Source organism: Ranitomeya imitator, chromosome 1, assembly GCF_032444005.1.
Source record: "Ranitomeya imitator isolate aRanImi1 chromosome 1, aRanImi1.pri, whole genome shotgun sequence".
Taxonomy (NCBI): Eukaryota; Metazoa; Chordata; class Amphibia; order Anura; family Dendrobatidae; genus Ranitomeya; species Ranitomeya imitator.
Genome location: NC_091282.1, coordinates 542,545,378 through 542,567,903, shown reverse-complemented (window position 1 = coordinate 542,567,903; position 22,526 = coordinate 542,545,378). Strand labels below are relative to the sequence as shown.

Below are 22,526 nucleotides of genomic sequence, written 5' to 3'. Positions count from 1 at the left end.
ATAGTATATACCTGTATGTCATCTCCTCCTGTATATAGTATATACCTGTGTGTCATCTCCCCTGTATATAGTATATATCTGTGTGTCATCTCCTTCTGTATATAGTATATACCTGTGTCATCTTCTATATATAGCATATACCTGTATGTCATCTCCTCCTGTATATAGTATATACCTGTAGGTAATCTGCTCCTGTATATAGTATATACCTGTGTGTCATCTCCTCCTGTATATAGTATATACCTGTATGTCATCTCCTCCTGTATATAGTATGTACCTGTATGTCATCTCCTCCTTTATATAGTATATACCTGTGTGTCATGTCCCCTGTACATAGTATATACCTGTGTGATCTCCTGTATTAGACCTCGTTAACACGTTATTTGCTCAGTATTTTTACCTCAGTATTTGTAAGATAAATTGGCAGCCTGATAAATCCCCAGCCAACAGGAAGCCCTCCCCCTGGCAGTATATATTAGCTCACACATACACATAATAGACAGGTCATGTGACTGACAGCTGCCGTATTTCCTATATGGTACATTTGTTGCTCTTGTAGTTTATCTGCTTATTAATCAGAATTTTATTTTTGAAGGCTAATACCAGACTTGTGTGTGTTTTAGGGCGAGTTTCGTTTGTCAAGTTGTGTGTGTTGAGTTGTGTGTGGCGACATGCATGTAGCGACATTTGTGAGATGAGTTTTGTGTGGCAACATGCGTGTAGCAACTTTTTGTGTGTCGAGTTGCATGTGACAGGTTAGTGTAGCAAGTTGTGTGCAGCAAGTTTTGCGCATGGCGAGTTTTGCACGTGGTGAGTTTTATGTCTGGTGCCTTTTGAGTATGTGCAAGTTTTGTGTGAGGCAACTTTTGCATGTGTTGCAAATTTTGTGCATGTGGCAATTTTTCCGCATGTGCAAGTTTTGCGTGTGGCGAGTTTTCCATGAGGTGAGTTTTGCACTTGTGGCGAGTTTTGCGTGAGCCTATTTTTTGCATGTGGCGAGTTTTGCGCGTGGTGAGTTTTGAGCGGCGACTTTTGTGTTTCGACTTTTATGTGGCGAGGTTGGTGTATGTGTGGTGAAATGTGTACTGAGGGTGGTATATGTGTTCAAGCTCGTGGTAGTGTGTGGCGCATTTTGTATGTGTGTTCATATCCCCGTGTGTGGTGAGTATCCCATGTCGGGGTCCCACCTTAGCAACTGTACGGTATATACTCTTTGGCGCCATCGCTCTCATTCTTTAAGTCCCCCTTGTTCACATCTGGCAGCTGTCAATTTGCCTCCAACACTTTTCCTTTCCCTTTTCCCCATTATGTAGATAGGGGAAAAATAGTTTGGTGAATTGGAAAGCGCGGAGCTAAAATTTCACCTCACAACATAGCCTATGACGCTCTCAGGGTCCAGACGTGTGACTGTGCAAAATTTTGTTTCTGTACCTGCGACGCCTCCAACACTTTTCCTTTCACTTTTTTCCCCATTATGTAGATAGGGGCAAAACTGTTTGGTGAATTGGAAAGCGCGGGGTTAAAATTTCACCTCACAACGTAGCCTATGCCGCTCTCAGGGTCCAGACGTGTGACTGTGCAAAATTTTGTTTCTGTACCTGCGACGCCTCCAACACTTTTCCTTTCACTTTTTTCCCCATTATGTAGATAGGGGCAAAACTGTTTGGTGAATTGGAAAGCGCGGGGTTAAAATTTCACCTCACAACGTAGCCTATGCCGCTCTCAGGGTCCAGACGTGTGACTGTGCAAAATTTTGTTGCTGTAGCTGCGACGCTTCCAACACTTTTCCTTTCACTTTTTTCCCCATTATGTAGATAGGGGCAAAATTGTTTGGTGAATTGGAAAGCGCGGGGTTAAAATTTCACCTCACAATATAGCCTATGACGCTCTCGGGGTCCAGACGTGTGACTGTGTAAAATTTTGTGACTGTAGCTGCGACGGTGCAGATGCCAATCCCGGACATACACACACACACACACACACATTCAGCTTTATATAGTAGATTGAATTAAACTTAATAAATACACTTTCTATAGATATTGTGCCTTGCACTCTATTTATGTAGGTTTTCTTGTTTTGTGCTTATTGGCCATTTACTTACTGCCCATTATAAAATGGTTATGTAGGGACAGAGACCCGGATTCTAGGGATGCATCACTTGTTCAGCAGCTTGTTGTAGTTTCAATCCAATCAGTATTTTATCAGCAAGAGATTATCACTGCGGGACTAGATGTCTTGTGCCAGGCAGTCCAGCTAATCTGTGTAACCCCGCCTCTACCACTGATGGATTAGCAGCTTGTTGACAGGAACCTGCCAATCAGTGGTGAGTGGTGGGGTGACACAGAGCTCGGCATACAAAGCATTAAAACATCTATAGCAGAGAAACCAGAGATTTTATCAACATTGCACCAAGTAGTCCAGTACGTGATACAACACTGGAATCAGGGTCTCTGGCTGTATGTGATGATGCTCTCAGAATCCACAGCTTAAACCTGCTGAACTGCCTTTTAAGGCATCAAAGACAAACGAATGGCACATGACTACAAAGCTTACCTGTTTTAAACCAGCAAAGAAAGGCTCAGAGGCAGAATTGACAGCGCTGACTGAAGGTGGGGTTGGAGGGGCTTTTTCATGAACTCCTGCTGTCGCTAAAATGCAGGCGAGTACAGCAGGAATGCCATAGACACAATGCTTGAAATCAAAAGCATAGAAAAGTTAACTTTTATGTGGCTGGTATGAATTTTGTATGATTAATATGTAAAGATCTGATTTTACTTACCAATATTGGAAGGTCTTCGGCTCTAGATACAATTACCGGAGACAATATGTTTGCCAGAAATATGCCAAATGGATTCGCTGAATAAGGAAGAACAAAATGAGTTTAGATAAACAAGGTATATTTTTGTAGATGACATCCTACACAATGAATGCTAGAAGTGAGATATTACTTACACATAGAGGCAATCATGTTCGCTGTGGCACGCTGATGTTCTGGAAACCACACGGCAGCAAGTTTAGCAGGAACAAAGAGCACAAGAGGCTGGGCCACCGCACAAATACTCTGTCCCACAAACAGCCACACCAAGTTACTCGTCCCGGTATTCATCAGAAATGTGACCGCACTCACAGAACGTACTATACTGCCCGTCATGTTCAACCAGGAACTGATAATTATCTGCACGGACAAGAGTAAATGTTCAGTTACAGGACTGCAGGGTAATTAAACTGCTCAAATATAAGAAAAGAGGGGACAGTATTGTGGCACCCCAGAGTCCGGTTGCCACGGTAACATTGCCTCCCTCTAAGGGGTGATGTCATGCCTGGAGGCAAGAAGGAAGGTCCCCATGCCAGGTAACACCGTGTACATGCCAATTCCTGCTCCAGAGCTTCCTTATAAATTCTGGCCAGCAGGTGGGGTTAGTGAGTCAGAAAGAAGTCAGCTGAGAGAGTAAACGGGAGTTGTCACGGAAACAGGAGCGAGCTGGTGACAGGACAGTGAGAGAGGAGAGTTGGCAGTTGGTCTGTGGAGAGGGAAGGGACAGGAGCAGAGACAAGAGCTCAGGGGAATAAAAACTGTGTATAGCTGACCCCAGAGTGGAGCACTGATAAAAAGGGACGCCAGAGTCCATGGCTGGGTGGGTGCTCTACGCCCGGACAGCCGAATCTGGAGGGCAGGGACTGCAAGTTCCCTGGCCACACCGAACACCTGAAGGCACGGTAGCAGACCAAGAGCCCAGGGGCAGAGAGTGAAAAGGACAGTGCCCGTGACATAGGCTCACGCTGTCTGCCATACCAGTTAGAAATCATCACGCAGGAGAGGGCCGCAGCTTAGCGCCCTAAAAGAGAGCGCAGAAGGTGGATCCCCTGAAAGCCTCCAGGCAAGCCGAACTCAATCCGTCATCCGTCATCTGTAATTGGTGCCCCGGATTCATCTACTTTCAAGTAAAAGGATAAAGAAAACTGCTCCTCTCTGTGTCCTTCACTTATTCTCTGCACCCCAACGTTCACCACCGTCTGAACAATCAAATATATTTGCCCTGGGGCCCCGCTCTACCCGTGGGGAGCTGAACCATCTTTGCTGCGTCACCATCAGCCCCAGTGGATCTAAACTGCAGCGTCGGCCACCCATTGCAACACACCACGGGTGGCGTCACGACCAAACACCACATAATTATCCTCCATTTTATGACACGGCCAGGGCCACGGAAACAGATCACGGCCCCGTGACCTCCTCCATAAAACTGTCCGAGTACCCCACGGCCCCGTGACCTCCCCCATAGAACTGTCCAAGTACCCCACAGCCCTGGGGTCCGGGCTCCGCTCTGGGGTCAGCTATATGCAGTTTTTATTCCCCTGAGCTCTTGTCTCTGCTCCTGTCCCTTCCCTCTCCACAGACCAACTGCCAACTCTCCTCTCTCACTGTCTTGTCACCAGCTCCAGCTCGCTCTCTCAGCTGACTTCTTTCTGACTCACTATCTCCACCTGCTGGGCAGAATTTAATTTATAAGGAAGCTCCCCTTTCTGACATGGAGCAGGAATTGACATGTACACTGTGTTACCTGGCATGGGGACCTTCCTTCTTGCCTCCAGGCATGACATCACCTCTTACAGGGAGGCAATGTCACCATGGCAACCGAACTCATGGTTGCCACAGTATGATATCTCTAGTTACTGGATTAACAACAAAAAAATGTCAGTTGCAATATCACTGATCACACCAGAGATCATAAGGCTTAAACAAGATACAAATTGAATACATACAGCTGCTGGCTGTCATTTTGATAAAATCACTGTTTCTGTATTGCAGATCTAGCAGTTCTCTAAATGCTGAGCTCCGTTGACTCCACCCACACCTCTGATTGGTAGCTTTTGTGTACACTATGCATAGTTGTGTGGGTGGGGTTATGCAGAGCTCATGAATATGGAGGACTTCATGGCAGCAGGTTTAGTAGTCGTCTAGTGATAATCTCCTGCTGATAAATCAATCATATTATCAAATCTACAGCAAGTGACGCATCGCTGGGATCAGAGTCTCTGCCTCTATATTATGCTGCTCTCTCAGATTATGTGTCAAAAACCTGGTGACAGATTCCTTTTAAAGGGAATCTTTCATGTTCCTAAACGCTATTATGAGGTTAATCTGCAAGTAATAGCATTCCAAAGCTGCTTGGCCGACTGAAAGTGCAAATAACGGGCGTAAACAAACTTCATTCCCCCTGGCAACCTCCAGCTTACAGTCACAAGGGCATGCTGAAGTGGCTTCCACCACCACGCAGTATTCTGTTAGCAGCAGCGGTAAGCACACCCTGGCACGTTGACTGACAGCTGTCACTGCTCTTATATGCTGCAGAGACATCTGTCAGTCAGTGACAGGGTGTGCTTACCGCTGCTGCTCACAGTATACTGAGCGGTGATGGAAGTCACTGCGGCCGTTCCTTTATGACTGAAAGCTGGAAGTTGCCGGGAGGGATAATTTCCTCATGGTAGCTGTGTTTTCAATGTGGAGGCCAGGCAGCTTTAGAATGCCCTTTAAATCTGGTATTATAATTACCTATTTGACATAGCTCCTCCCCTTCCTATCTACATAGAATCTTATCAGTAGCAGCTGCCATCTCCTATCTCAGTAATGGGAAAGTCGGTCGTCACTGAATACAGATTTTACCCATGAATTGAGAATTTTCATACATAATGACTCATCAATTTTGGCAGAGAAAGAAGCAGATCTTTCTGATAAGATACAGTTAGGGCCAGAAATATTTGGACAGTGACACAAGTTTTGTTATTTTAGCTGTTTACAAAAACATGTTCAGAAATACAATTATATATATAATATGGGCTGAAAGTGCACACTCCCAGCTGCAATATGATAGTTTCCACATCCAAATCGGAGAAAGGGTTTAGGAATCATAGCTCTGTAATGCATAGCGTCCTCTTTTTCAAGGGACCAAAAGTAATTGGACAATGGACTCTAAGGGCTGCAATTAACTCTGAAGGCGTCTCCCTCATTAACCTGTAATCAATGAAGTAGTTAAAAGGTCAGGGGTGGATTCCAGGTGTGTGGTTTTGCATTTGGAAGCTGTTGCTGTGAGCAGACAACATGCGGTCAAAGGAACTCTCAATTGAGGTGAAGCAGAACATCCTGAGGCTGAAAAAAAAGAAAAAATCCATCAGAGAGATAGCAGACATGCTTGGAGTAGCAAAATCAACAGTTGGGTACATTCTGAGAAAAAAGGAATTGACTGGTGAGCTTGGGAACTCAAAAAGGCCTGGGCGTCCACGGATGACAACAGTGGTGGATGATCGCCGCATACTTAATTTGGTGAAGAAGAACCCGTTCACAACATCAACTGAAGTCCAGAACACTCTCAGTGAAGTAGGTGTATCTGTCTCTAAGTCAACAGTAAAGAGAAAACTCCATGACAGTAAATACAAAGGGTTCACATCTAGATGCAAACCATTCATCAATACCAAAAATAGACAGGCCAGAGTTAAATTTGCAGAAAAACACCTCAAGAAGCCAGCTCAGTTCTGGAAAAGTATTCTATGGACAGATGAGACAAAGATCAACCTGTACCAGAATGATGGGAAGAAAAAAGTTTGGAGAAGAAAGGGAACGGCACATGATCCAAGGCACACCACATCCTCTGTAAAACATGGTGGAGGCAACGTGATGGCATGGGCATGCATGGCTTTCAATGGCACTGGGACACTTGTGTTTATTGATGACATAAGAGCAGACAAGAGTAGCCGGATGAATTCTGAAGTGTACCGGGATATACTTTCAGCCCAGATTCAGCCAAATGCTGCAAAGTTGATTGGACGGCGCTTCATAGTACAGATGGACAATGACCCCAAGCATACAGCCAAAGCTACCCAGGAGTTCATGAGTGCCAAAAAGTGGAACATTCTGCAATGGCCAAGTCAATCTCCAGATCTAAACCCAATTGAGCATGCATTTCACTTGCTCAAATCCAGACTTAAGACGGAAAGACCCACAAACAAGCAAGACCTGAAGGCTGCGGCTGTAAAGGCCTGGCAAAGCATTAAGAAGGAGGAAACCCAGCGTTTGGTGATGTCCATGGGTTCCAGACTTAAGGCAGTGATTGCCTCCAAAGGATTTGCAACAAAATATTGAAAATAAAAATATTTTGTTTGGGTTATGTTTATTTGTCCAATTACTTTTGACCTCCTAAAATGTGGAGTGTTTGTAAAGAAATGTGTACAATTCCTACATTTTCTATCAGATATTTTTGTTCAACCTTTCAAATTAAACGTTACAATCTGCACTTGAATTCTGTTGTAGAGGTTTCATTTCAAATCCAATGTGGTGGCATGCAGAGCCCAACTCGCGAAAATTGTGTCACTGTCCAAATATTTCTGGCCCTAACTGTATATTACAAAGTTGCTTATTTTCATGTGCATTATTGATTTATGAAATAAAAATTAAAACAATGGTTACTCTTTAAAAGCTGTTACTGTGATTCTCTATAAGAATGTCCAGGGATGATTTCTTTTATAGGGTATATAATCTTATCAGTGGAAGATTCTGTTTTCTTATACTGGCATACACCAAAGTGCCAAATGCTAAAGGGACAACTATTGAGAGCTGACCCTTATGGGAATATAAACATAATAGCCATATGTGCTACAGCATTTCCCAGGGCCAGGGCCGGTGTTAGCAGCAGGCAGACCATACTATATGAGGGGGCTACATTGCATTCTATGGGGGGCTGCATTATATTCTATGGGGGGCTAGAATATATTGTATGGGGGCTTCATTACACTCTGTGATCGAACTACATTATAGTCTATGGGGGGCTGCATTATACTACTGTATATGACATGGGTGGGGAATCTTTTTTATACCAAGGGCCATTTGGATGTTTATATCATCCTTCGGGGGACGTACAAACTCCGCCCACAAAGTACATCCTGACTCTGGCACTGGTGTCAGGTCATAATCTTTCATTGCATGCCCTTCAGTGTTCAGTAGTGAATGGTGTGTGTGTGTGTGTGTGTGTGTGCTAACAGAATAAGAAGAAATTAATGAGCTGGTGGCAATCAAAATACACCTCCCTGCCCAAGAATGCGGTCCCCGAGAATCTGCACGGGGCCAGATAAAATGTCATCGAGGGCCGTAAATGGCCCTTGGGCCTGAAGTTCCCCACCCCTGCTATATGAGGAGGGCTACAATTAATTCTATGGAGGAGCTACATTATACTATATAAGGGGGCTGCATTATATTCTATGGAGGGGATGCATTATATTCTATGGGGATGCATTATACTCTATGAGGGGGCTACCATATATTCTATGGAGGGGCTGCATTATACTATATGAGGGGGGCTGCATTATATTCTATGGGGGTTACATTATATTGCATGGTGGGGTTGCATTATACTCTTGAGGAGGCTACATTATATTCTGTGGGGTGGCTGCATTATACTCTGTGGGGTGGCTGCATTATACTGTATCGAGGACTATGGAGAATACATTATATTATATGAAGAACTATGAGGTGCATTATGCTATGGAAAGTGAATTGTACTACATGGATGACTATGGCGGTGCATTATATGCACTATTAGGAGTGTATTATACTATATGGAGGACTGAAGAGTGTATTATACTATATGGAGCACTATGAGGAGTGTATTATACTATATGGAGGACTGTGGAGTGTATTTTAATATATGGAGGACTATGAGGAGTGTATTATATTATATGGAGGACTATGTGAAGTGTATAATACTATATGGAGGACTGAGGAGTGTATTTTAATATATGGAGTACTATAGGGAGATGTATTATGCTATATGGAGGACTATAGGGAGTGTATTATACTATATGGAGGACTATGGGGCACATTATATTATATGGAGGACTATGGAGTGTGCTTTGTATAATATAGAGGACTGTGGTGCACATTATAATATATGGAGTACTATGGGGTGTATTATACTAAACAAGCAAAATGCTGCATATTCATCGAGTGATTGGAATGTTTATGCCGGAACAGAAATCAGTGTTCTCAGCAGCACGTCGTCGGTGTAAGCTGCAGATATGCTGCTGATAACATGATTCTGTGTGGGAACAGATTGATCTAATAATGATTGCTCTGTTCCCGTCATTCTTTCTCAGTTGGTGTAAAGAGGCCGGGAAACAAGCGAACGACTTCAGTATTGTCGATCACACTCGTTTAGCGGCCTGTACTCAATGCATGTAAATACAACAGAAATGCTTCCTTGTGATGTGCAATATGTTAGCATTTGGTGCCCCATTTTAAACTTTTGCCTAGGGCCCTGCTTTGCCTAAAACCGGCCCTGTCCAGGGGATATATAGAATGCAAAAGCACACTATATCAATTATGGCAAGTAAATACCAATATAGATGCAATGCAAGGTTATGTGTGCACTGCAGGTCCTGATTCATCAGACCAAATTCACCAGAATTCTGCCGTAAATTGCTTTGAAAAGTAGGATTTTTTTTTCGCAACTCAGAGTTATGCAAAAATCTGGTGAAGTTTGTTCTTTTCATTCCAGCTTCTCCTAACTCAGCCCAAATGGGCAAAGCTGGGACAGGGGCCCAATGCCATAGTTTGTCTAATTAAAGATGAGCTGTGGCGCTCCTTAGGACTGGAGTAAGATTTCTAGTGTGGCACAGGCTACTTGTCAAATGATCTAGATTCATTAAGAGAATTGGGCCTCCTAATGAATCAAGAGCTATGACTCAAACAAGTCCTTTCATCAAGGCTGGCAAGAAAAATCACTGGTCTTGATGAATCGGGGCCCGAGTCTTTTTTACTGTGTTTTTGGAGAAGAAACTCTTCATGACAGGTCAATTGTTTTTAATTAACAGTCTGTCCAATTGAATGTAGAAGAAAGTTTATTCTTTGAGAAAGTTGCATAACTTTTTATTCAATCTATAGATCTCTGCTTGCTGTTAGAGACTGGAAACATTCTTGTTAAGAAGATGTTTTCAGGCTAGGGATATAATTATCATCCTTCAATTTTCTTATATTTGGTTTTCTCATCCATAAAGAATCAGTATATATAAAAGTAGTAAACCGCACAACTTGGTGCCTGGAAAGTTTTATTCAAGTAAAGATTAATCACTAAAGAAGCACTCCTCCTCCCATCAAAGTTTTTATCCTTTTAATACATTGCACTCATAATATTGTATATCACTGTGCACTGACAATTGCTCATTTTGACTTTCTACCAGCTAATTAATCTGTTTTCCATTGGGTCTATGACATCACGTGATTAAAAACTGACTAGCTGACTCCTTCTTAGCTCTATGTAAAAACAGGAGGTCTATTTTCTCAACAGAAGTTATGAGTCAGTGCAAAAGTCTATAGTGGGGGGAGGGAGTTAGCAGCTACATCAGGAGCTGACGAGGGGGATGATAAATGCAGGGACAAGAGACTTCCTGTTTCTACATAGAGCAGAAAAAAGAGAAGAAATAGCTGGTAGAAATGCAAAATGAGCAATTGTAAGTATACAGTGCTATATAATATTATGACTGCAATATATTAAGAGGATAAAAATGTTGATGCTTCTTTAATAAAAAATGTGTTTGCTGTCAGTGCATAAAACATTTTTATTGATCTACAATGTCAAAACATTTAGTTGTGTGTGTCCCAGTAACACAACACATACAGTGATGTGGCTCATTAGATTATATTGAAGTTTTTAACTTGTGCCCATTTAAGTACACTTTACATTCTTGCAAGGGTGATTGCCAAGTGGTAACAGTAGAAAAACATGGATATGTGCTCAGTGGACCTAAGAGAAACAATTCTGCTTTTTACCCAATCATGCAATACTAAGGGCCTGGGGAGATACTTTTGTAAGGTGGCTATTTCCAGACTTGTAAAAATGTGGCCATTGTAAGTGTAATTACACACATGTCAACCCATCAAGTGTTACAGGGAGTCCCTCCGTTTTCACCCTCACTCGCCTGGTCACCATTTGAGCCATAGCTATCACCCTGTCTCTGGGGTCCCACAGAAAATAATAGCAGTCAGTGGAGAAACGATTCTTCATAACTAAAGAACTTTGTTTTCAGTTTGATAACCAGGAGGGTACATGAAAAGTAACAGATTCCGCACTGCACATGGGGGGCTGCTTGAGAGTTTACTATACATTGAGGGCAGGTATAGAGTGACAGACCTGTACTATACATGGAGGGTGGGTAGAGAGAAACAGACCACACACTACACATGGAGGGCAGGTAGAGAGTAACAGACCGCACGCTACACATGGAGGGCAGGTAGAGAGTGACAGACCACACGCTACACATGGAGGGCAGGTAGAGAGTGACAGACCACACGCTACACATGGAGGGCAGGTAGAGAGTGACAGACTACACGCTACACATGGAGGGCAGGTAGAAAGTAACAGACCACACGCTACACATGGAGGGCAGGTAGAGAGTAACAGACCGCACGCTACACATGGAGGGCAGGTAGAGAGTGACAGACCACACGCTACACATGGAGGGCAGGTAGAAAGTAACAGACCACACGCTACACATGGAGGGCAAGTAGAGAGTAACAGACCTCACACTATACATGGAGGTCAGGTAGAGAGTAACAGACCATACACTACATATGGAGGGCAGTTAGAGAGTGACAGACCACACGCTACAAATGGAGGGTAGGGAGAGAGTAACAGACCACACACTACACATGGAGGGCAAGTACAGAGTGACAGACCACACACTATACATAGAGGGCAGGAAGAGAGTAACAGACCACACGCTATACATGGAGGGCAGGTAGAGAGTAACAGACCACACGCTACACATGGATGGCAGGTACAGAGTGAAAGACCACACACTATACATGGAGGGCAGGTAGGTAGTAATAGACCACACGTTACACATGGAGGACAGGTAGAGAGTGACAGACATCACACTACACATGGAGGGCAGGTAGAAAGTGACAATTCCCGCACTACATATGGAGGGCAGGCACAGAATGACAGACCCCACACTACATATGGAGGGCAGTTAGAGAGTGGCAGACCCTGCACTATACATGGAGGGCAGGTAGAGAAAAACAGACCCCTCACTACACATCGAGCGCAGGTAGAGAATGACAGAGTTCGCACTACACATGGAGGGCAGGTAGAGAGTGACAGACCCCGCACTACACATGGAGGGCAGGTAGAGAGTGGCAGACTTCACACTACACATGGAGGGCAGGTAGAGAGTGACAGACTTCGCACTACACATGAAAGGCAGATAGAGTGTGACAGACTTCTCACTACACATGGAGGACAGGAAGAGAGTGACAAACCCTGCATTACACATGGAGGACCAGTAGAGAGTGACAGACCCTACACTACATATGAAGGGCAGGTAGACAGTGGCAGACCCTACACTACATATGAAGGGCAGGTAGACAGTGGCAGACCCTGAACTACATATGGAGGGCAGGTAGAGAATAACAGACCTCACACTATACATGGACAGCAGGTAGAGAGTGACAGACCACACACTACACATGGAGGGCAGGCAGAGAGTGACAGACCACACACTACACATGGAGAGCAGGTAGACAGTGGCAGACCCTGCACTACATATGGAGGGCAGGTAGAGAATAACAGACCTCACACTATACATGCAGTGCAGGTCGAGACTGACAGACCCCGCACTACATATGGAGGACAGGTAGACAGTGATAGGCCCCGCACTAGACATGGAGGGCAGGTAGACAGTGACAAATCCCGCACTACATATGGAGGGCAGGTACAGAGTGACAGACCCCGCACTACATATGGAGGGCAGGTAGAGAATAACAGACCTCATACTATACATGGAGGGCAGGTAGAGAGTGACAGACCCCCCACTACAAATGGAGGGCAGGTAGACAGTGATAGACCCTGCACTACACATGGAGAGCAGGTACACAATGACAATTCCCGCACTACATATGGAGGATAGGTAGAGAGTGACAGACCCTGCACTTCATATGGAGTGCAGGTAGAGAGTGACAGACCACACACTACACATGGAGGGCAGGTAGAGATTGACAGACCCCGCAATACACATGGAGGGCAGGTAGACAGTGACAAACCCCACACTACATATGCAGGGCAGGTACAGAGTGACGACCCCGAAATACACATGGAGGGCAGGTAGACAGTGACAAACCCCACACTACATATGGAGCGCAGGTAGAGAATAACAGAGCTCATACTATACATGGAGGGCAGGTAGAGAGTGACAGACCCCGCATTACATATGGAGGGCAGGTAGACAGTGATAGACCCTGCACTACACATGGAGGGCAGGTACACAATGACAATTTCCGCACTACATATGGAGGATATGTAGAGAGTGACAGACCCTGCATTACATATGGAGTGCAGGTAGAGAGTGACAGACTACACACTACACATGGAGGGCAGGTAGAGATTGACAGACCCCGCAATACACATGGAGGGCAGGTAGACAGTGAGAAACCCCGCATTACATATGGAGGGCAGGTACAGAGTGACAGACCCCACACTACATATGGAGGGCATGTAGAGAGTGACAGACCACACACTACATATGGAGGGCAGGTAGAAAGTGACAGATCCTGCACTACACATGGAGGGCAGGTAGAGAGTGACAGACCCTGCACTACACATGGAGGACAGGTACACAATGACAATTCCCGCACTACATATGGAGGGCAGGTACAGAGTGACAGACCCCGCACTACATATGGAGCGCAGGTAGAGAGTGACAGACCACACACTACATATGGAGGGCATGTAGAGAGTGACAGACCACACACTACATATGGAGGGCAGGTAGAGAGTGACAGACCCTGCACTACACATGGAGGGCAGGTAGAGAGTGACAGACCCTGCACTACACATGGAGGACAGGTACACAATGACAATTCCCGCACTACATATGGAGGGCAGGTACAGAGTGACAGACCCCGCACTACATATGGAGCGCAGGTAGAGAGTGACAGACCACACACTACACATGGAGGGCAGGTAGAGAGTGACAGACCCTGCATTACGTATGGAGTGCAGGTAGAGAATAACAGACCTCATACTATACATGGAGGGCAGGTAGAGCGTGACAGACCCCACACTACATATGGAGGGCAGGTAGAGAGTGACAGACCCCACACTACATATGGAGGGCAGGAAGAGAGTGACAGACCACACAGTACACATGAAGGGCAGGTAGACAGTGACAATTCCCGCACTACATATGGAGGACAGGCAGAGAGTGACAGACCCTGCACTACACATGGAGGGCAGGTAGACAGTGACAAACCCCGCACTACATATGGAGGGCAGGTACAGAGTGACAGACCATGCACTACATATGGAGGGCAGGTAGACAGTGATAGACCCCACACTACACATGGAGGGCAGGTACACAATGACAATTCCCGCACTACATATGGGAGGACAGGTAGAGAGTAACAGACCCTGCACTACATATGGAGTGCAGGTAGAGAGTGACAGACCACACACTACACATGGAGGGCAGGTAGAGATTGACAGACCCCGCAATACACATGGAGGGCAGGTAGACATTGACAAACCCTGCACTACATATGGAGGGCAGGTACAGAGTGACAGACCACACGCTACACATGGAGGGTAGGGAGAGAGTAACAGACCACACACTACACATGGAGGGCAGGTACAGAGTGACAGACCACACACTATACATGGAGGGCAGGTAGAGTAACAGACCACACGCTACACATGGAGGGCAGGTAAAGAGTGACAGACCCCACTCTACACATGGAGGGCAGGTAGAGAGTGACAGACCCTGCACTACACATGGAGGGCAGGTAGAGAGTGACAGACCCTGCATTACATATGGAGGGCAGGTAGAGAATAACAGACCTCATACTATACATGGAGGGCAGGTAGAGAGTGACAGACCCCGCACTACATATGGAGGGCAGGTAGAGAGTGACAAACCACAAGCTACATATTGAGGGCAGGAAGAGTGACAGACCCCACACTACACATGAAGAGCAGGTACAGTGTTACAGACCCTGCTCTACACATGGAGGGCAGGTAGAGAGTGACAGACCCTGCACTACATATGGAGGACAGGTAGAGAGTGACAGACCACACACTACACATGAAGGGCAGGGAGAGATGACAGACCCCGCACTACACATGGAGCGCAGGTAGACAGTGACAATTACCACACTACATATGGAGGGCAGGTAGAGAGTGACAGACCCTGCACTACACATGGATGGGCAGGTAGAGAGTGACAGACCCTGCATTACATATGGAGGGCATGTAGAGAGTGACAGACCCCGCACTACATATGGAGGGCATGTAGAGAGTGACAAACCCCGCACTACATATGGATTGCAGGTAGACAGTGATAGACCCCGCACTACATATGGAGGGCAGGTAGAGAGTGACAGACCCTGCACTACATATGGAGGGCAGGTAGAGAGTGACAAACCACAAGCTACGTATTGAGGGCAGGAAGAGAGTGACAGACCCCACAATACACATGAAGAACAGGTACAGTATTACAGACCCTGCACCATACTTGGATGGCAGGTAGAGTGACAGTCCCCACTCTACACATGGAGGGGATGTAGAGAGCAACAGACCTGCACTGCACATTGGCGGCAAGTAAAGAGTGACTGACCTGCATTAAACATAGAAGGCAGGTCAAGTATGACAGATCTTGAGCTACACATGAAGGGCAGGTAGAGAGTGACAGACCCCACACTACAAATGGACAGCAGGAATAAAGATGTTGCACTATTCATAGAGAACAGGTAGAAGCCTACAGTCAGCACACTACACATGCAGGGCAGGTATAAGGTGACAGAACCCACACTACACATGGAGGGCAGGTAGAGAGTTAGTGCAAATCCTGCACCATAGAATGGGCTCCACTTGCACAAGGGCGCTCCAGCTACATTACATGTATTCTGTGGTGTACAATCCTTATCTGTCTATTTGCATGTTCCAGTGTATACACCCATTTTTCTTCATTTTTTATGTGCCTGACAGTTCTGTCCGTTACATAGAATTTATGTATTGGAAATTTTGAACTACAGTCATTTATATTACAACACCTACAATTATATTACAGCAGTTATATTGCTTCTATCAAATAGAGTGATCTATTTCAAGTGTTTATTTCTGTTAATGTTGATGATTATGGCTTACAGCCAATGAAAACCCAAAAGTCATTATCTCAGTAAATTAGAATACTTTATAACACCAGCTTGAAAATTTTTTTCAAAATCCGAAAGGTTGGCCTACTGAAATGTGTGTTCAGTAAATGCACTCAATACTTGGTCAAGGCTCCTTTTGTATCAATTACTGCATCAATGCGGCACATCATGTAGGCGATAAGCCTGTGGCACTGCTGAGGTATTATGGAAGCCCAGGTTGCTTTGATAGCAGCCTTCAACTCATCTGTACTGTTGGGTCTGGGGTCTCTCACCTTCCTCTTGACAATACCCTATAGATTCTCTATGGGGTTAAGGTCAGGCGAGTTTACTGGCCAATCAAGCACAGTGATGCTGTTGTTTTTAAACCAGGTATTGGTACTTTTGGCACACTTGAATCATTACTTTTTTCAGGCGCTGCCTCGCTGCTATTTTTCGGCATGCTGTGAATTGGGGAGCTGTTGCCTACAAACAAGCGAGGATGGGACAGGTTGGTTTTAAAACATGTATAGGCTAAAACAGGTTAGTTATTGATTCACATAGCTAGATCTAAGCTGATCCTTTCGGGAAGTGCAGTAGTCTAAGGCTAATGTGTTTCCCTGAAGTTATGTGTCCAGTTTGTTTAACAAGAGAATACTCAGGTGTGCAGCCAGCTGCACCAGTCTGGAATGCCTTTAACGCAGTATCAATTTAGAAGTATTCTAAGAAAATGTCTGCCAAATTTGGGATTAAGGGATACATATTTCTCAACCCACTTATTTAGTATTGGGGAAGCATCGGAGGTCACTAGGATAGCACTGCGTAAAAAGGTAATAAAAAGATTGGGGAGGTGGGAGTCTGTTATCAGCTGTACATTAGAAAGTAATTTTGTGCTAATTTTGTTTAAATATAGTTTTTACAGGTTATATAGTCTGGATTCTGGGGCACTCGTTTATCTATTGCGAGTAGAACAAAGCACAACATCAGTGCTACAGGCCCAACCTGTCGTTGTCTCCTGATCGAGTGAAAGTATGTTGGCTAGGGATCAGAGGGCAAAGATCGGATGGCCTGATCGACCAGGTAATGATGATGAGTGACAAATTTCCAGCCCCTGATATCATTATGGTATACCTTGGAGGAAACGACATTGGAACAATGGGGACAGTAGAGTTATTTCAAATAAAAAGAGGGTTGTCAGAAATCAGAAGTTGGTTTCCAAGGGTTAAAATAGTGTTTTCTGAAATTATTCCTAGGTTAATCTTGGTTAAGTCATTGGATCTTAGATACTGTGAAAAGATACGGAAATATTTGAATAGGTCAATTTATAAGTTTTTGCCATTAATTGGAGGTTTTTCATTTACTCATGTTGACTTGGAAGGTAAGTTACCAGACCTTTATAGATATGACTTGGTACATTTATCGGAGATAAACCTAGACTTGCAAGCAATGGTAGAAATAGCTCTTGGTGGGGTAGGGCCATGTTTGCCTGGTTAAGCAAGATGGCCAGGTAGGCTTAGTAATTCCGGTATCTGAATGGATAGAAAGTTTTTTGGTTAACGGGCTTTAGCTTTTGTGGTTATTGGTGGTAAACTGTTGGATATAGAAAGTCTTGAAAAGTCTAGAATAGTTGAATATAAATGTTGCATTTATATGATTATAAATTATAATTAAAGGCCGTGGTCAATTTTATCTTCCCAATTCAATGTGTAATAACGTTTATTAATGCGATGTATAGGTAAGCTATAAGTGTCATAATTAGAGATGAGCGAATTTTATCGGGTTCCTGCTTAGTCAGCAAGCTACGATTCGGCAAGCTAAGATCAAAAGTTCACATACCCCATTTCGTAATACCATGTATTGCTCCCTTTAACATCAATGACAGCTTGAAGTATTTTGTGGTAGTTGTGGATGAGGTTCTTTATTTTCCCAGATGGTAAATCTGCACACTCTTCTTGGCAAAAAGCCTCCAGTTCCTGTAAATTCCTGGGCTGTCTAGCATGAACTGCACGCTTGAGATCTCCCCAGAATGGCTCAATAATACTGAGGTCAGGAGACTGAGATGGCCACTCCAGAACTTTCCCTTTGCTCTGCTGTAGCCAATGACAGGTTGCTTTGGCCTTGTGCTTTGGATCGTTGTCATGTTGGAACATTGAAGTACGTCCCATGGCCAGCTTCTGGGCTGATGAGTGTAAATTTGCCTCCAGTATATGCTGATAACGTGCTGCATTCATCTTTCCTTTAACTTTGACCAAGTTTCCTGTGTCTTTGTAGCTCACACAACTCCGATTCATCTCCATGCTTTACAGTAGGAATGGTGTTTCTTTCATCATAGGCCTTGTTGACCTCTCTCCAAATGTAACGTTTATGGTGGTGGCCAAAAAGTTCAATCCAAATTAAATTGTTCCAGATTTTTGAGGCTTGTCTCTGTGCTGTTTTGCGTATTGTAGGTGAGATACTTTGTGGCATTTGCGCAGTATTGGCTTTCTGCTGGTGACTTGACCTTGCAGCCCATTTTTCTTCAAGTGCCTCCTTATTGTGCATCTTGAAACAGCCACACCACTTGTTTTCGGTGATGTCATGATCCAATTCTGAGGTTGTGTTCAGCTGTCTTGTTTCTGGACTGGTCAGGTGGGAGTTAATCCTCTCTGCCTCACTTTGAAACCTGCTGAGCTATTTAAGTCCTCTGCAGCCTGTGGGCCATTGTCAGCTACAGTTCATGCTGCACTGTTTGAGCTCCTGACCTGATCCCTTTAATAGTGTTCCTGTTTGCCTCTGACGGCCTGCACCCGTTTATGACTTGTTCTGACCTCTGGCCTGTACCCCGACTCCGTCTTATGTCCGACACGTTTTGGTTACCACGTTCCCGGGAGGTTCTGACGTCTTGCTTGTCCCTGACTATTCTCTGCTCGACCCTTCTGTACTGCGCTGCTATCTCTGTGTATGACCTTGGCTTGTCTCACGTCTCTTTCATTAACTGTGACACCTGTGTTGTTGTTCAGTGTTGCTGCTCTGTGTGTACAACCTCTTTCTCTTAACCAGCACCCCCTGGTGGAGGTTGCTCTATACTGCACTGCAGCAGCACATTACAGGTGAGTCCTGTATATCAGCTGATGCTATTTGTGGGTTTGTCTTTGCATACTGAACAATTTTCCTGGCAGTTGTGGATGTCATTTTTGTTGGTCTACCTGACCGTGGTTTTATTTTTACAGAGCCCCTGATTTTCCATTTGTTAATCACAGTTTGAATGCTGCTGACTGGCATTATCAATTCCTTGGAAATCTTTTTGTATCCCTTTCCTGTTTTATACAGTTCAACTACCTTTTCTCGTGGATCCGTTGACAATTCTTTTGCTTTCCCCATGGCTCACAATCTAGAAATGCCAGTGGCTGGATCAAAGATGTAAGAGTCTGTCTGGATCTCAGAAACTCGCTCAACTTTTATGCGCACACACTGATTACAAGCAAACAGGTCACAGGTGAGGAGGTTACCTTTAGTGGCCATTCAAACCCATTTGTGTCAACTTCTGTGCATGTTATGAGTCCAAAATCACCAGGGTATGTAAACTTTTGATCAGGGTCATTTGGATGTTTTGGATTGTTATTATGATTTAAAAAAGAAAACACAGTAGTTTGGCACTAAATCGTTTCACCCAACCACTAACCATGAGTGGAGAAAAAGGTTTGGTGTTATCAGTCATATTCTCTGAAAAAAAGGCCAAGAAAGCAAAAATTCTGCCAGGGTATGTAAACTTTTGAGTACAACTGTATAGCAAATCAGAAAAACTATACTACATTTCTAATTGGAGGTATTTGCTAATATTATTACTACACCTACGACATATTGGGATAGGATCTTGGAGATTGGAATACCCCTTTAAACTATTCATCACGATTCTAGCGAATAGGCTATCTAAAAAAAATCACTAAAATAATACATGAAGTTCAAACTGGTTTCATGCCAATTAAATCCACATCAGTTAATTTGAGACGGTTATATATGAGATTACAACTAAGTTCGGGTGCCCCTGATACTAGGGATATTCTTTCACTTGACACTGCTAAAGCATTTGATAGCCTCTAGTGGAAATTTATCTGGGAAAAATGGTTAAGTTATATGAATCTCCCACAGGAAAACTCAGGGTAAATTGTCACATTTCCAAATCATTCGTGTTGGAAAGGGGAACAAGGCAGGGATGCCCCGTCACCTCTTCTCTTTGCGATAGCGATAGAACCATTGGCCTGTCTGGTACATGTATCCTCTGACATTATTGGCTTTCAATGTGGATCTCTAGAATGCAGATCCCTGCATGCAGATGATATGCTCCTCTTTCTAGGAAACTTGGGCATTTCCATTGGCCCAGTGAACGAGAAAAAAAAGATCACAAATTGTAAATGAAAGAAACCTATTATTAGGGACTTGTTATGAATATTGTAAAATCAGGTCCTGTGTGACATTAAGACCAGATGGAAACCTAGTATTCAGCATAAATATCCAGAAAGATTCTCTGAGAATCTTTCTTTTATAATTGCCACCTGTGATGAGTTTATGAACTTTTTCAATGGCTTTGAAAATTTAGGAGGATAAATCATCTTTATGTTCTTGTGCAAAATTACATGATACCACTGAAATGTTTATAGCGGTGGTGCTCACAGCGTCTGACAAGTGCCTTCTGATCCGCTTTTTGAGCAGTCCTAATGTTGCACATCTCAGGAGTCATATATTTAATAAATTGCACACTATGCCACCTCCAATATGTTGGCTGTACAATTTTTTTTTCTCGTTCACTGTTTCACCTGTAACAATTCTACAATCAACTGCAGGTCTCCTGACTGGAGTACAACTGACAAGTGATTGACTTTTATTCTATGTAAGGATGTGTAACCAAGAGTAATGTTTTGAAAGCCAAAACGCTTAGGTCGCTATGCTAACATTTCCCACATCTCTGCTTTACATCTGCATCATTTTTGAAACATAAGAAAAAAAAAATTAGGAAGTTAAATAGGTTAAAAGTTTATCAGCAATTTCTCATTTTTCCAACAAAATGTACAAAACCATTTGTGGAGACACAGCATTGTATCTTAATTAACCAGATGACTATTTTTAGCAAGCCAAGAAGAATTGACTGTTATCTATGTTGATTTCTGGTTGGTCAAGAAAACAGACTTTTGTTTGTGTAAGCCGGGAATATTGACTTGTAAGCTGATATTTGATATAACATATCGTGCTCTTATCCTTGATGACTAGTGATGTTACTCATATGTTAATTATGCATTGTGTAAGCTAGATAGTTTGGTAACATTGAAAACAGAGGAGGAAAAACTATTCAAATAGATTAAATAATAAAGTAATGCTACTTGATCTCATCTCTCATCTTACCCTTTGGCCATGTGCACACGTTCAGGTTTTTTTGCTTTTTTTTGCGTTTTTTCGCGCTAAAAAGGCTATAAAAACTCATTAAAAACGCATACATTATGCATTCTATCATTTAGAATGCATTCTGCATGTTTTGTGCACATGGATGCGTTTTTTTCCGTGAAAAAAACGCATCGCTGTAAAAAAAATGGGCATGTTCATTATTTTTGCGTTTTTCTGCGTTTTTCCCGAAATTCTATGCATTTGGGAAAAACGCACAAAAACCGCACCAAAAACTCATCAAAATCGCAGTAAAATCGCGGTAAAAACGCATGCGGATTTCTGGCAGAAATGTCCGATTTTTGTCAGGAAAATTTCTGCAAGAAATCCTGACGTGTGCACATGAAGGACACTTGTTAAGTACAGTATAAAAAGAGGTTACATGCCTCTGTATAGAGAGACAGCCAGAGATTCTGCCAAGACATCTAAACATCCAGGGGACGCTACAGGACTGCTGCCAATATATCATGGCTCCATCATGAGGGACACGGATCTATCATTCTACAGGAAACATCCTAGGGGACCTCGACTCCGGGTGGAAGAATACAGATCTACTCCATTGACCATCGCTGAAACATGGATAGGTTTGGAGAAAGCCAGGATTGGGAACTGACGGTCACCTGGCTCAATGGAAATATTCAGAGAAGCCAGGTTGTGACACTCGGGTCAACTGGCCTTGTACCTCAATGGACTGTCATCTTCCTAAGCTTGTAGTTACCTCTTCTCTGTGTGTGTGTCAGAGGTTGGGTAGTCGTCCCTGGAAAATGAAGCCAGGTTGTGACCCATTGGTCAACTGGCCATGTACCTGAATGGACTGTCATCTTCCTACTCTTGTTGTTACCTACACTCTGTGTGCTTGCCACAGGTGGGGTAGTTGACCCTGGGAGCTCTGAAGTAACAGCTGAAACTATCCCGGCAAGTCAGTACAAGAGTGAGACTCTGTAATATG

General features: G+C 43.9%; 1 protein-coding gene across 2 annotated transcripts in view; it reads right to left on the bottom strand.

Annotated features, from left to right (window-relative positions):
* The window catches only part of SLC49A3 (solute carrier family 49 member 3), a 99,331-nt gene that overhangs the window by 37,505 nt on the left and 39,300 nt on the right, over positions 1-22,526 (bottom strand). For both annotated transcript variants that reach the window (XM_069767665.1, XM_069767666.1), the window contains exons 3-5: positions 2,953-3,175; positions 2,780-2,856; positions 2,554-2,691 (exon numbers count right to left, since the gene is read on the bottom strand). In XM_069767665.1, the coding sequence (XP_069623766.1) occupies positions 2,554-2,691; positions 2,780-2,856; positions 2,953-3,175 (438 nt within the window). The remainder of the gene's footprint in view (positions 1-2,553; positions 2,692-2,779; positions 2,857-2,952; positions 3,176-22,526) is intronic.